Source organism: Amblyomma mixtum, chromosome 4, assembly GCF_055824585.1.
Source record: "Amblyomma mixtum isolate Tamu chromosome 4, ASM5582458v1, whole genome shotgun sequence".
NCBI classification, from domain to species: Eukaryota; Metazoa; Arthropoda; class Arachnida; order Ixodida; family Ixodidae; genus Amblyomma; species Amblyomma mixtum.
The window spans coordinates 114,044,609-114,059,896 of record NC_143015.1 but is presented as its reverse complement, the minus strand read 5'-3'; the positions used below and the strand labels follow the sequence as shown (position 1 = coordinate 114,059,896).

Here is a 15,288-nt window from a genome sequence, read left to right as displayed (position 1 = left end):
CTGCGGACCATGGTTAGGTCCAAGCAGGAAGGGCATTTTACACAGTAACGAAAAAATAAAATGAAATGAAAATGAAATGATACACAAAATAAAGAGCAATTCACGTGGCATTTCACAACATAAATTCCACTTACAGCATAGAGCTTTTCACAAATTATTAAAACCTTAAGATATATCAGGAGCTCTGAGGTGTAAAAAGTTATACAACATTTGCAAGGAATCAGCATATACAGGGCACTTGGAACATTCGAGGAGCCTGCAACTCCCAATAAAAAAAAACTGCGACTCCTAAGAAGCTAGAAGGCTCCTCCAACACGACTAACAGACGAGAAGACAAAAATTTCCTTTGGTAAAAATTAAGGTAACCAAGAAAAATTAGGGCGCAAAAAGAGGGAGACCCTCTTTTCATTTCAGTAAGATAGTGATGCAACGCTGCTAGCTATTGCATTACGAAGCGAGTTTTAATAAAGCTGCAATACCGTCGTGTAATTCAATACAGCAATAAAATTGCGAGGACACTTTGGCAACTAAAGTGTTGAGAGGCGAAAGCCGAGGGCTTCCAGCGGATGTGACGTCACAGCGTTCCCTTAGCAATAGCGATACAAAACTTATACATCTTTCAGGGATCTTAAGTGTTAATTACGCTTAATTACACATTCTTCCATCTAATTTGACACAAATCCGACGTTTTTGCGACCATTCTATGAATATTTTCACTATGCCGTGACGACTTCCGATGGATGTGACGTCACACCGTTGCCGTGGCTGTACCGACGTCGGCGCTATTTCGACGAAATTTTGACATTTTTGGCTATAATTAATTAACTAATTACTCTACAATCATCAAACTTGACTTCTAGGTTCATTTGTTCCTCCTCTGTCTGAAGAAACTATTGGTTTTCTTCGATCTTTTTTAGTTCCCGCGTTAAACTCGCATGAAACGCTTTGTTAGCGGACGATAGTATGAGCCATTAAAGGCTTTCGCCTTAATATTTGCTGCAAGTGATCCTCAAGGTAGAGGAGGCGTAGATGTTGTGACACCAACTTTTTATACCAGGAGCAGCTTTCTTGCTGCACGCCATCGCAGTTGCTGTGGCTGCCATATTATATATCATCACTGTTTCCGATTCAGCTCACCGTGCATAGCGCATGCGGTAGCATTCGTACGTCCAAGAAGTCCCTAGACAGGACATTTGGTGGTTCCGACAAGGAAGGTCGAGGTTCAGTGCTTGTGATGAAAAGTCAGGGCTCTCCCACCAAACCCGAGGCAGCTGCCAACCTTAGCCTAAAATCAAAGAAGTTTTGTTCATCATCACGGAAATAATCAACTTATGTGCACCTGCGTATTTGCATTTGCCAATTAGCAACAACTCTAGCACTGCAACGGACAGATGACATTCGGAAGATTAAAGAAAGAGGAAACAGGAAAGCAACAGTTCGCTGATCACTCGTCTGGGCCCCGACGATGCTAGCATCGCTTGTCAAAACGTTGGGAGCTGAGGGAAGATTTCTTTCTTCCCTCTCTCCTCATCTTCAGTTTCCTTCGACCAGAACTACATTCCTTCCTCTATTTCGTGATTTACATTCATCATAATCATCATCATCATCAGCCTGACTGCGCCCACTGTAGAGCAAAGGCCTCTCCCATGTCTCTCCAATTAACCTTGTCATTTGCCAACTGTGGCCACCCTATTCCCGGAAACATCCGCCCACCTAACTTTCTGCCGCCCCCTGCTACGCTTGCCTTCTCTTGGAATCCACTCCGTTACCCATACGGACCAGCGATTATTTTGCCTTCGCATTACATGCCCTGGCCAAGCCCATTTCTTCCTCTCGATTTCAACTAGAATGTCATTAACACGCGCTTCTTCCCTCACCCACTCTGTCCGATTCCGGTCTTTTAATGCTACACCTATCATGACAAATTACCTTGGAATAAGTACTAAGCTTAAATTTTTCATTTGTTACTCCAAGTCGGCTGAAGAAATTATTCGACTCTGGAGGCAGCCTAGAGCACGTGCGAAGATTGTACGGAGCAACCTTTCTTCTCACCAGGCTAACGTGCTGAGCCAGGAAGACTGTCTCTACCTGAACGTGTGGACACCCACGCTAGACATGTCGGAGAAACTGGACGTCATGGTCTACTTCCACGGTGGGGTGTTCGTCTTCGAGAGACCGCTGATCCAGAGGGATCTCAGGTAATTACCGCCCTTCACCAGGAGGAAAACAAAGCTGAGGTTTGGAGGAGACGGCGGAGCACAAGTTTCTGTTCTTTTTGCCGGTCTGAGTGTAAGTTCGTCGATCAGTTTTATGTGTGAGTTCATGCTCTGTGTGATCATGGGACCATGTGTGACACATGGTCTATGCGCAGTTCGGCGAGATCGGCGATGATTTCAAATCGTTCCTGACACACCTCCCCTCCCCCCCCCCCCCCCCACACACACCACCTAAGTGACACAAAAGTCCGGTAAGGCATGAAAATTGTGGGGCTGTTCAATCCCGCTAAGTACCGACGCTTCTCAAGGACTCGAGCCTTTGGCGTAGTCAAGATCACGAAGCCTTCTGACTTCTTGCTGCGAAAACATCGAATTGTGCTAACAAAGACGATTTCGGCACTAATATAAATGCAAGGCGGTGGGTGGTGGTGAAAACATTTATTAAGAAAGGACAGGAGGTATGCTTGGATCAGCCCGTAAGGGACCGATCCTTACAAACACTAGGTGGAGGTCCCTAGTATGGGACCCCAGTGGCGGTGGCCGCCGCCCGGGCGCGCCCGACTAAGGCTTGTTGGGCCTGTAAGTCGTGGCAGCCGAGCAGGGTCGCCTCCCAGTCCTCCCGGGTTGGGTTGGGGATGGGGGGAATAGCCGGGTTGGAGGGGCAGGCCCACACCATGTGATAGGTGTCAGAAGACACCGCACTACAGTGCGGGCAGCTGCCGTTACAGGAGGGGTCAAAATGCTTTAGTGCTGCCGGGCACAGTAACGTATTGGTGAGAAGGCGGAGAAGGAGCCGCTCATCCGCCTTCTTGAGGCCTTTACATGGGCTTGGGTAAAGGCGATGACTGTTTTGATAGTAGGCTGTAATTTCTTTGAATGTATACACCGGATTAAAATCGGGTTCCTGATCGGGTGGGGAGGAGAAAACAGCCCGGTGAGAGAGCGCGCGGGCGGCTGCGTCTGCTGCCTCGTTTCCTGCCAACCCCTGATGAGCAGGGGCCCATATAATGTAACGGTGTGCGGGGTCCGTATCCCGTATGCAATTTTGGTATATTCGATAGGCTAGGAAGGGAGTGCAGCCTTGTTCGACTTTCCGACAGGCCCCTCGCGAGTCGGTGATTATGTATTTTGAATCGGAATGTGAGGCCGCGAGAGCAATCGCGACCTCTTCTGCTTGGGTTGCACTTCTGGCTCTGAAGGTGAGGCCGTTAACTGTGTTGCTGTTGTGAACTACCGCGGCCGTGTACCATCCCCCGTGGTGAGGACCGGAGGCGTCCACGTAGTATACACCTGTTTTGTTGCCATAATGTCGGGCTAGCGCTTCCACTCGTGCCAGGCGCCGACCATTATGGTCTTGGTGTGACATGTTTGCTGGAAGAGGCCGCAGGCAGGCATCGTTCTAGTAACTTTTATGGTTGTAGGCTGCGGTTCAGGATGTGTACAGAAAATTAAAAATTGGTTTTTGAGGAAAGTAAATAAGCAGTAACTGTCTCACATATCTCAGTGGACACCCGAAGAGCGCCGTAAGAGAGGAGATAAATGAGTGAGTGAAAGAAGAAAGGAAGGAAGAGGTGCCGTAGTGGAGGTCTTCGGAATAATTTCGACTACCGGTGGTTTTTAACGCGCACTCACATCGCACAGCACACTGGCGTCTTTTGCGTTTAGCCTCCATCACCCGCCGCGATGGCTCAGTGGTAAGGCGCTCGTTTACCGAGCCGGAGTACCCGGGTTCGAACCCGACCGCGGCGGCCGCGTTTCGATGGAGGCGAAACGCAAGAGGCGCCCGTGTGCTGTGCGATGTCAGTGCACGTTAAAGATCCCCAGGTGGTCGAAATTATTCCGGAGACCTCCACTACGGCACCTCTTTCTCTCTTTCTTCTTTCACTCCCACCTTCCTCCCTTCCCTTACGGCGCGGTTCAGGTGTCCGCCGAGATATGTGAGACAGTTACTGCGCCATTTCCTTTCCTCAAAAACCAATTTACATTTACATTTACTCCATCGAAACGCATCCGCCGCGGACACAATACAATGACAAATGCCCTTGGTGCCAAGAACCCCCCACGCTGTACCACATAACGTGGGCATGCCAGAGGATAAGCGTGGTACCAGTGATAACAAACCCGAGTGCGGAGCAATGGGAGGGAGTGCTCTCCAGCGATCGTCGGGTCGACCAAGAAGGTCTGATTCGGCGAGCAAAACTGGCAGCAGCATCCAGCGGAGCCCTGGACTAAGGGCAATCGACCTTTGAGCAAGATGGACGAAGCCATCTCAAAACCGCCGAACACAATCCGAATCTAGAGCTAATAAAGTTTTCACTCACTCACTCACTCGAACCCGGGTACTCCGGCTCAGTAGACGAGCACCTTAACCACTGAGCAGCACAGATTTCTGTAATCGACAATCCGCAGTGTTCGATACGACATTCTTCTTTGGTATTGCCAGAACGGTCAGAGGGCCGGCTCGATGCGACCTTTAAACACGCACAGGACTATTTATTACAAGGGAGTAATTAATCATTGACATCCACCCAAGCGCAGCCATACGGCTACAAAAGAAAGCTATACAGCTTTCTCATAAGCTTGCCGTCCCGGTTAGCTCAATTGGTAGAGCGACTGCTCCGGTGAAGCGATGGTCCCGTGTTCGAACCCCGGACCAGGACGAATTTTTCTTTAACTACGAAGTTTCTGAGAAAGCTGTATATCTTTCCTTTGTAGCCGTATGGCTGGGCTCGGGTGGATGTCAATGAGTAGTAATTACTCCCTTATAACAAATCTTCTCCGCCTTGGAGGATTCCCCTAAACATTTGACCAGGACTATTTATGTTTCGTTTCGCGCAGATACATGGCCGCTCTGGGCAACGTGGTCGTGGTGAAGATGAACTACCGGCTGGGCGCCTTCGGCTTCCTCTATAGCAACTACGAGGGGGCTCCCGGAAACATGGGTCTCTACGACCAGTACCTGGCGCTGCTGTTCGTCAGGGACAACATACACCTGTTCGGCGGCGACCCTGAGAAGATCACCGCCTTCGGCAACAGCGCCGGTGCCATGTCCATAGGCCTCATGGTGCGCATCGCGCAGTGGTGTTCGCCCTTTCAAAAGTCGGGTCAAACAGCATGCACAAGAGAGAAACGCATGCAAGTACAATCATGGTGCCTGGTTAAAAGCAGTAGTTAGGCTTTAAAAAAATTGCTGGCGGTTTAGCATTGCTAAGAACAAAATTCAGGGGGCGCAGAGCAGTTCTTTAGTTATTTATTTTTATTTTTAATATTTTAGTTTTGTTATTTTTTACATTTTGTTTCTTTTTATTTTTATTTTATATTTATTTCCATATGTTATTTTTACTTTTTTGTTGTTTCTTTTTATTTTTGTTTCTATTTCCTTTATTGAAGTGGCAGTGAAAGAAGAAAGAGGGGCCGTAATGAAGAAACTGAAAATTGTATTTGAGGAAAGGAAATTACGCAGTAACTCACATATCTGGATGGATACCCATCAAAACGCGGACGCATCTGTCGACACGGACACACACACGGCTGCCGACACGGATTGCTAACGACAGCATGAGGCATTAAAGGCTTTCGCCTTAAAACAAAATACTGTGCGAAAGCACTTTTCAGGGCGCAGCTATTAGGCGTCCGTTTCTGCGTTTCGCGGTGTCGCCGTTGTCCGTTGTAACCAGCAGTGGGCACCCTTTGAGCTGTGAAAGCAATGGAGCGCGAGCTTGGAAAGGAGGAAATAAAAGCGCAACGTCCGCCTCTCCTTAGCAACCGGCGCGGCAGTGGGGGGCGCAGCTGTGCATAGCAACCGTGACGTCACACAGTAGCGCTGGAACGAGCGCGCGCGCGTCGGCGGTGGCAGCTACACCGCCGCTCCTTCGCCAGACGTCTCGTTGCAGTCGAGTGAGTGAAACGCATGGCTCCGAAGCGGCCCAGTGATTCCGTGCCAAGCGGTTCGGGGAAGCGGCAGGGGGTTGACCACAACGCTTTCGCCAAGCACACTTTAGAATTTCCAGTGTGTGCTCGGTTTTTTTTTTTTTTAGGAAAGGAAATGCGCAGTGTCTGTCTCACACAGCTGCGAAACCAATACAGCGGAGGCTTGGAAAGCAGAGGGTAAAATTTGCGAACTCGTTTTTGAGGAAAGGAAATGCGCAGTATCTATCTCACACATCTCGGTGGACACCTGAACCAGAGTCAAGGCGCATAACTGCCCTCTTGGGACAGTGGACATCTCAATCGAGCTTTAAGCTACGTGGCGGTAGTGACAGATGTGCGCTGCATGCTTTGGCATTGACAACGTTGTGCCAGAAACGCTGCCACCTGCCAGGGTGGCAGAGTGGGTGGGGGCTTTAATGTAGATATAAAGACAAGCGGGAATTTCTTACCGCTTATGCGGGAGAACATTCTGTTCTCGCTCGTAACGGCTCCCACAGCTGTGACAACCTCGCGAAATACTAACGCAGACCTCGTCTTTGAGAACCAGGCATTGGTGCAGCAAGTCGAGCCTACATACATCTGTTTCTCCGTCCACAAAGCTTCTTTCATGACAATCAAGAACTGTTAGTGGGGTGTTTCTTGAAGAAGGATATGTGTGAAAAATAACAAATTGTCTGTAATTGTACAGTGTTTGTCAAAAGTAACCAGGCTGCACGTTTTTCTTCATAGGGGTATATTAAAGTTCTTATGTCAGCCCTCAAGCTCTAATTCTCTGTATGGTAAGGAGAACCCCTGTTCTCACCTTCAAAGAACTTTTTGATCTTTAGGGAAGCCGTGAAGGCTCTGTTATACAAATGAGAAGCAAACCATGGAGCCTGGTTACTTTTGACAAAGACTGTACATACATGTCTTGCTCGAATTATTTGCCTCAATCTATCGAAAAGGTGAAACAGCTGATGAGCTGCGCTCAAATTTCGCCCTAGGAAGTAACGCAACTGTCGGCAATTTTTTAAGAATGCAAAGAAGCTATCACTTTAGTGCGGCGGCTATCACTGTAGTTATGGTGATACCTGTCCCTATTTCGTGCCGGGAGAGTGTCCAAACGCTCGGGGTTTTGTTTCAAGGCCACTTGCACGAAAGTTCTCGCCGCACCCTCAAGGCGGCGCCACCTTCCCGCAGACCACGTCTCCTCTGGCCGGGCCCCTGATCAAGCGGGCCATCCTGCAGAGTGGCAGTCCCTGCGTGTCCATCATCGCTCGCGAGAACCGCAGCGTGGAGTTGGCCGACAAGCTGGCCTACCGCACGGGTTGCGCCTTCGAGGGAATGAGCATCGCCACCCACGCGCGGCCGATCGTCTCCTGCCTGAGGCGGGTCGAGGCCGACAAGATCGTGGTGCGCTTCCATGCACTCACTCTTCTACACTCACGCCGCCTCACCATCATTATCTAAACCACGAAATGCGTGCTCTCTTGCGCAGTTTATGCCCACTGACTGGTTCTGTATTTTATTATTCAACTCATTCTGTCAATTTATTCTGTGCTTAGGTTACACAATTGTATAATTTGACTACTTAGTGCTCGCTTCAATCCTGCTCTTTTTAATTTCATCTGTAATCGACAGATTGCCTCTCTTCATGTGCAAGTTTGCTTTATTTGCATTCATTCCTCTGTGTGTTCTGTTTGTGCTGCAAGTTTTTGTAGGGACATTGGCCCAGTCAGGCGTTCATTGCTATCACCTTTTGCCTCTGCCTCTTGGCACTACTTCTGTACTGTCTTAAGCACGATAAACAAAAAACAATTTCCTCCGCACAGCGACCCTAAATAGCCGCCAGGAAGAAAATCATGACACTTTCTACGTGTACAGTTTACTCCAAACGTTGTCGAACGAGCTATCTGAGCAACATTTTGATGATGATAGTTAAATTTTATGGTGCAATGGCAGCTTCGGCCAAAGAGCGCATCGCGCAAGGCTAGTTCGTCTACACAACATTGTATCAGAGATTTCTCTCCCAGACATTTCAACCGAAGTAAGCCGAGCACCAGACCACAGTAAGCTTGTAGCCATAGTATCGCTGGTGCGTATCCGGTGTCATTGGGGATCGAACTCCACACCTCCCGCATACGAGGTGGATGCTCAAAACACTAGGACACCGCTGCGGCGCCTTTACAGTATTTTCGTTGTGACAAGAAGCATTTTTACTGAGAGCTTTTTTTTTTACACGCTCAGTTGAAATGCTCACTCTGCTTCTGCAGCTATTTGTTTGCTTTGCCAAGCAAAAGCAACGGTAGTTTCTGAAAGATAATTACTAAATACTTCATTTAAACTACATTAACAAAATCTTGCGCCTTCTAAAGGCTGTGTTCGATGACGTATTCTGAATATAAGTCGATATCGCTTTCACTCATGTGCGTTTCCCCCGCCCACCAGGCTGTGCAGACGGAGCTATTCGCGAACATCGAGGTGTACCTACCCGTGTTCGGCGACGCCATGCTTCCCGTTCATATCCTGACGGCGCTCAAGCGGGGACTCTTCAACAAGGATCTCAAGCTGCTCATCGGCGTCACGCCCGACGAAGGCACCTCCATACTCAACACGTGCGTACGCAACCACGCACTGTCAACTGGTCGCGCTATTTTAACGTGGTATAGGGTTAAAGTCCGTCCCCGTCCCCCAGAAAGTCCGGTTTCGGCGTTGGCGTTGACGTTGCTCTTTGGAAATGGCTTTCTCACCTCTGCCAGGCGGCGCTCCCTACCCGATCAACCAGTCCACTTCCGGTGAAAGGGGGGATATGCCTTCGAGGTTATTCTTGCATGAATACCTGACTAACTTTATTGAAATGATGCAGTTACACGTAACCAAACCAGAATTGATTCCAAACATGGATTACTTGTGGGTAGATGCGGCGGGTGTGGAGAGTCTACAGCTGTCGCTGCTTTGTGCTGAGTTAGTTCGCCTAGTCTAATTTTTTAAGGTGAAAGCCTTTAATGCCTCATCGTTGTCCGCAGAATGTTATCAGGAGAGGTGCAACGCTTTTTTAGCCAGAGCAGAAAAAAATCTTTTTGCACGATGGGATTCGAACCACCATCCTTCCGTTCCGCAGCCGAGCGTGCTAATGGCTGCGCTACTTCCTGCCAACGCATATGCAGTTCTCCTTGTTTAGGACGCTAGAGAGTGCTTGCAGAAAGGCGTCGAATCATACGGATGCCTCCCAAACGCCCTCTAGTGTCTCCAGCATTTAACAAACAATTGTGTACTTAATTAACATCGTAACAACACATCACTGACACAAGCAGCAACACCGCGCTAAAGGCTTTCGCCTCACCGAACTTTAGGTAAACAAAGTGCCCCCCTGAATTTTTTTTTATTCTTATGCTATGAGTCCTCTTCCTGATGACGGCCGTTACTTGGTGGTGCAGGGCCAGCCCGCAGTTCTTCCAGCGGGACAGCCACCGCAAGGTGTCCAAGAACGACCTGCTGTCCACCTGCAACCGCACCTTCCTCTACACCTTCTCCAAGGCCAGGCTGCGCCGCATCTACTGGAACTACATGGGCCTGCTGGGCCACACCAGCTACCTGACGCAGCGCACCGCCCTCTCCAACTGCATCGCCGACTACTTCATGCTCTGCCCGGCGCACCACTTCGCGCAGGAGCTGAACCGGAAGGTGATGAAACGCTGCGATTGAGTCGCAGTGAATGAATGAGGAAATTAATGGTGCAACTCAACGGTACATATTAATTAATAATGATAATAATAATAATAATAATAATTGTTTTGAGGGAAAGAAATGGCGCAGTATGTTTCAAATATCTCGGTGGACACCTGAATCGCACCGTAAGGGAAAGAATAAAGAAGAGACTGACAGAAGAACATACTTCTGGCAATTTTGCTGTAGCATTAAACTTTGGAGTGCAGTACGCACTACTGATTGAAATTTAAGGACAAGCGCAAGTACAGCCTTTGTCAAAAGTTTGGAGCCCAGGGGGTTTGCTTCTGAAGCACACTGTCTGGTTCGTAATGCATCTCCAGCGCTGCAAATTTGCTGAAGGCAAGAAGATTTCTGGTCTTGCCTCCTCCAATGGGTAGGGCTGCCACGAATGTTACAGTAGTCCCACTGCGAAATTTAGAAGCAAACCCCCTGGGCTCTAAACTTTTGACAAAGACTGTACTTCCAGTACACGCGGGACAAATGAAATGACATGAGCGGTTGCGGTGTCAAATTACACGGGCTTGAGCATACAGGTTTAAATATTTTGGAAAGAACGTTCCACCAGGCAAGGAACGCGATACTCAAGCGTGGTCCTCTGCATGGCCCCGTGGATAGAGTACGCGAGCATAAGGGCCGGACTAGGCTTTGCGCATGAGCAGTCAGATTAGTGCTGGTGCACACTTTGCCAAAAGTGACCGAGAAATGGGTATTTGCTTCTAAACCGCATAAAGTAGCCATTACGGCACCACTAAAAATCGAAAGCCGACAGAACGTGAGAACAAGGGTTCACCTTACTTAACACAGATTCGGAGTTTATGGGCTGCCTTAAGTGCTTCGCTACGCGGCTAAGACAGAAACCAACGTTGCCCGGTTACTTTTGACAAAGACGGCACGTTGTGCGTATATTTGTTATTCGGTTTAAATAAACTTTGAACCCTAGCTTGGCACCTTGTGCATTAAAGTTTTTCCAAAGTTCGCGGATTCCAACGCCGCTTCCATTTCCTGTGGAAAGGTAGGCTTAAATGCATGAAGCTTGAAAGTTCCATTGAAATAAAGTCCTACACTATGCAACACCGTTGCGGTTGGCTGATGAGTAAGGCACTATGCAGATTCCTTTTTCCAATTAGTTTTACATTCTGTCGTCCGTCCACAAATTCGCGGACAATGTGGATGTCGACTGCATTTGGTTGGACTTGTGCTTTGCAAATGTGGCAACCCTTGTGGATAGTCATTGTATAGTCAGAGACAACTCAAGAACTAAGCGGCAGGCGCCCCTCAAAAGAGACCCTACAGCCAATGGCGTCGACCGATTCTCCCCCTTGACGTGGTTTCCCCATATCCCTCTTCACCGATACCCTTGTGGTGGTGGTGGAAAACGTTTAATTGCTCTATTTTGCAATATTTTTTCCCAGCTTCAGATGGAGTCTGCCATCTTATCATCAGGGTCGGTTCCCCTAGTCCAGGGCTCCTCTGAGGGCAGCTGCCCTGCGTGCACGCCTTTCTAGTCCCTGTTGGCATAGAGTTTCTTACTATTACCTAGAGGGAAAGCTGGCGGCGCTGCACTTCAGCCACCATGGACGCCCGAAGCATCATGGGGCGGTGAGCTACTTGTGGCGGCACAGTCGTAATTTTTCGGGAACATGGAGTGACACTACTAAGACGTTTCATTCCGAAAACGCTATTCGTGTGTGCGCAGACGACTTTCGCGCGAATGCAGTGGGCAAAACCCATAGTAGTGAAACCGCAACGACACACAACGCCAATAAACGGTTTCACTTTTCTAAAATGCCATTAAAAAACCTTTTGAAGTATTTAGGCAACTAAATTTTTTTTGAAAACATATTTCCTTTTAAAAGTGCGCCTGTTGAGCACAAAATATTAGTTTTTATAATGTTCAATACTTGGCCAATAGGAGAGCGAGTCGTCTCTTATTTTGGGCAAACTTTGCACTTAAATGCTTTTCTGCTCGTTTGTTGCAATCATTAGACAAGATATTGAATGTTAGGGCGTTCGTAGTTATCAAACAGCTTAATTTTTCTATTATTTTTTGGCCAAAAGTTGCAGTTCCGCAACAAGTAGCTCACCGCCCCATGATGCTTTGAGCGCCCATGGTGGCTGAAGTGGTCTCGAGGGGTCGCCATGCAAACTCCCATAGACGGGCTGCCAGCTTTCCCTCTCGGTAATAGTAAGAAACTCTATGCCTGTTGGACTTTCAGGATGTCGCTCGATAGCATCCTCTCCCACTGTTCCGCAATCGGGTTTCCTTGTTACGGCTAGCGTGAAACCGCGGTGTCATGGAAATCAGTCGACGCCATTGAGTGGAAGGCCTTCTTTGAGGAGCGTCTGCTGCTTCGTTCTTGAGTTGTATCCAACTATAACACATTCCGGCTTTCCCGGTTTACTTCTTATTAGACACCTTTAGCATACCGTTACCGTCACCGGTGCCGGAGTACAGGGAACCTACGCGCAGCCAATACGCATGCGCAAATCGCCTTGACGGCGCCAGATGGCGCCAGTTACCCGGCATCTGCGCGCACGCTTGCAGCGTTGGGACCAATCAGCGCGTGCTCATTGGCAGTGGGCGGGATCCCGGCACTCTGGTAACGGTAACATGGTACACGGTATGCTAAAGGTATCTATTCTTTCTGCTGTTGTTCCCACGCAGGGCGTCGAGACGTATTTCTACCTGTTCGATTACCGCACCAAAAACTCCATCACACCCCCGTGGATGGGTGTGGTACACACGGCCGAGGTGTACTACCTATTCGGCGAGCCGTTTTCTAAAAATTGGTACACGGACGAGGAACGTGAGTTCAGCAAGACCATCGTGGACATCTGGTCCACCTTTGCCAGAACCGGGTATTTGCATTAGAAAGTTCACTGCACTCTACACTGATCTTAATGAAACCGGCCTGAACAAATTTGACAGGCAAAACGTGCTGTTAAGAGGAAGAACTGACTCCGCCCCACAACAGTGCATTTGTTCTGTTCTTTTTGGTATTGGATGCAGAGCGACTGCTTCGTTCAGGGAACGCCGTTGGACAGCTGCACAACACATCGTATAGTGGATGCCTTCCAATAGATTTAAACAATCTGGAGTTCTTTAACGTTTGCCGAAATCTGGGTGCACGTTAAAGCTCTCAGCCCTGTACAGTGAGGTATTAAGCATACAATTCTTTTTATCTCCCCTTTTCGGCAAATTAATGCGAGCATATCATCCGGTTAACTACGGTGAACCGGAAGCCAAATCTGGCGCCTAACATGAACCTGAACCCGACGTGGGGACATTTCTGAAGTATCCAGATATTTTCTGTTCGAATAATAACCATCGCAGAAACACTTCTGCGTCTGCAGTGTTTACATTCCGCCACGCTCTAGCCCACACTCATGTCTGTCTTACTTCGAGGATCGCATATATCTTGGGGGGGGGGTCGTCGACGCCTTGGGCCAGATGCCCCTTATGGTTTAGGCTCCCATGAACATTGTTACCGTTCATCGACATCATCAACAGCCAGTGTATGCACTGCAGTACTAAGACCTCTCCCACCGACTTCTAGTTTACCCTGTCCTGTGTGAGCTGCGGCCAGCATGTACCCACAAGCTTCGTAAACTGCTCCGTCCATCTGACAGGAAGAACTGTTAGTCCCAAGACTCCAAATTGTTTTGTGCACATTAATGGCAACACCCAGACTTGAGAAATGTCTGAAATAACGCTGACAAGCCGAGTATTTGAACGGGTCTGACAAGGATATACTTTACTCTTAAACGAAGTGAGAGTATTTTCTTCAAAAAGCACGTAAAGTGGGGGTTTTGTTATGACATGTGATGCTAACGCTGTTTACGGTGAAGGAGTCTAACATTGTGAACAGCGCCCCCTGTATCTTTTTCAGGCAGCCGCCGAAGCACCTCCGCTGGCCCAAGTACTTGTGGAGCCGGCCACGTTACCTGCGGCTCAATCCACGCAAGTTCGCACCCGGCCGGGGTCCCCGCGAACAGTGGTGCAGGCTGTGGAACGATCCCATCAAGTGACGGCGACGACGCTGTGAAGGAATCGTGTTTTCAAAAGCCACCCAGAGATGGCGCCACGATTTACGCGTGTGCATGTTCACGACTGCCAGTAACTGCCGCTCTCATGCCGCAGCACGGCCCAGTGCCAAAAAGGCACAGCATTTGTACAATCAACACACATTGGGCGGACATTAGCCGCCCTCTCACTGGGTCAAAAGAGAAAGGAAATTACAGTTTATATGTGTTGGAAGGTACTTATATAGCTAATCTATGCGTAGATTAAGAGGAATAAGTTTCCTGTTTATTACTCAATAGATTATTGTTTACGCCTAGATCGAAGACAGCTTCGAGCACCCCACATATAGCCTGCAGAATCTGTTCATAACGGCCTTTACTTAGTGACTTTAAGTGCGGTGCCTGCTTCGCAGGCCGCTGTACAAAATCATAGTCATAGGGTTGCGTTGAAAACAGGCATCCTTAATTTCAAACCTGTTTTGTGACTCAGTGTTTATGTAGGTGTTTAGGTAGTAGTAGTTTTTTTTTCAATTGCACTATATGCACACTGTGGACGATAAATTACCCACATAATAAAAGAAAATTCTTTGCACACTGCTTTGCACATTGCCTCTACACTGAATCCTGCAAAAGAATCTCCCTCTATCACTGAGGGTGCTTAGCTCATGGGGCTTGACAACGTTTCGACAAAAGAACATGTCTTTGTCTGGGCAACCTGCCAATGACAATTGGCAATTTAACCCTGCCAGTGACGAACGCTTTGCCCAGACGAAGACATGCCCTGTTGTCGAAACGTTGATAAGCACTCAGGCCCTTCCCTTATTCACTTTGCGTGTACCAAGAAACCATCTGCCTGTCCCCCTGCTGCCATGGGCACCCTCTATCATCGTTGCTTAAAAAAGTGACAACAAGCGCGATACGTGATAACATCTTTCTTTCATTGTAGTTACTGCGTTTAGTTTACCGCGTTCTGCGCTTCTAAAGAGCATGGAGACATCTTTACTTCTTTACGAATTAAATTACACATCGTAATTTGCCCCTTTGTAGGACAGTGGTAAATATATTTACCACTTGCTTTAAGTGGCGGCAAACTTGCAACGGTGCAACTATATATCATATTTCTGCGTGCTGAAAAACTGCATAACTATTACACCAACCATACTGCGTGCTTTTATATTTCACTGATAGGCGTCCTTTGTGTTCTGTGTGATTCTACAAGCGCATGTGTACAGTTCGGCGCGGGCCAGTTTGGCGCGAAAACAAGTTCTTGAATTTTTTGAGTCATTCCATCGGTGAACTGCCTCATAATATTACAGCAATTCCCTGGTCTAATGGAATTTTTTTTATGCGTCGAAAGGACAGCGGCATGTACACGTATCACATATGAGTTCTCATTACGAAGTAAGCTTAG

General features: G+C 48.2%; 1 protein-coding gene across 2 annotated transcripts; it reads left to right on the top strand.

Moving 5' to 3' along the window:
* The first annotated feature begins 2,055 nt into the window (after positions 1 to 2,055).
* Positions 2,056 to 14,433, top strand: LOC149347951 (acetylcholinesterase-like). Of its 2 annotated transcripts, XM_089585700.1 has the most exons (7): positions 2,056 to 2,198; positions 5,055 to 5,280; positions 7,326 to 7,538; positions 8,574 to 8,740; positions 9,563 to 9,809; positions 12,520 to 12,713; positions 13,745 to 14,433. In XM_089585700.1, the coding sequence occupies exons 1-7, from the start codon at positions 2,116 to 2,118 to the stop codon at positions 13,881 to 13,883; spliced, it is 1,269 nt and encodes a 422-aa protein (XP_089441826.1). In that variant the 5' UTR covers positions 2,056 to 2,115; the 3' UTR covers positions 13,884 to 14,433. The 2 variants fall into 2 exon arrangements, with proteins under 2 accessions (XP_089441826.1, XP_089441825.1); XM_089585699.1 differs by lacking the exon at positions 12,520 to 12,713 and having other exon boundaries at positions 2,065 to 2,198.
* Positions 14,434 to 15,288: the final 855 nt, after the last annotated feature.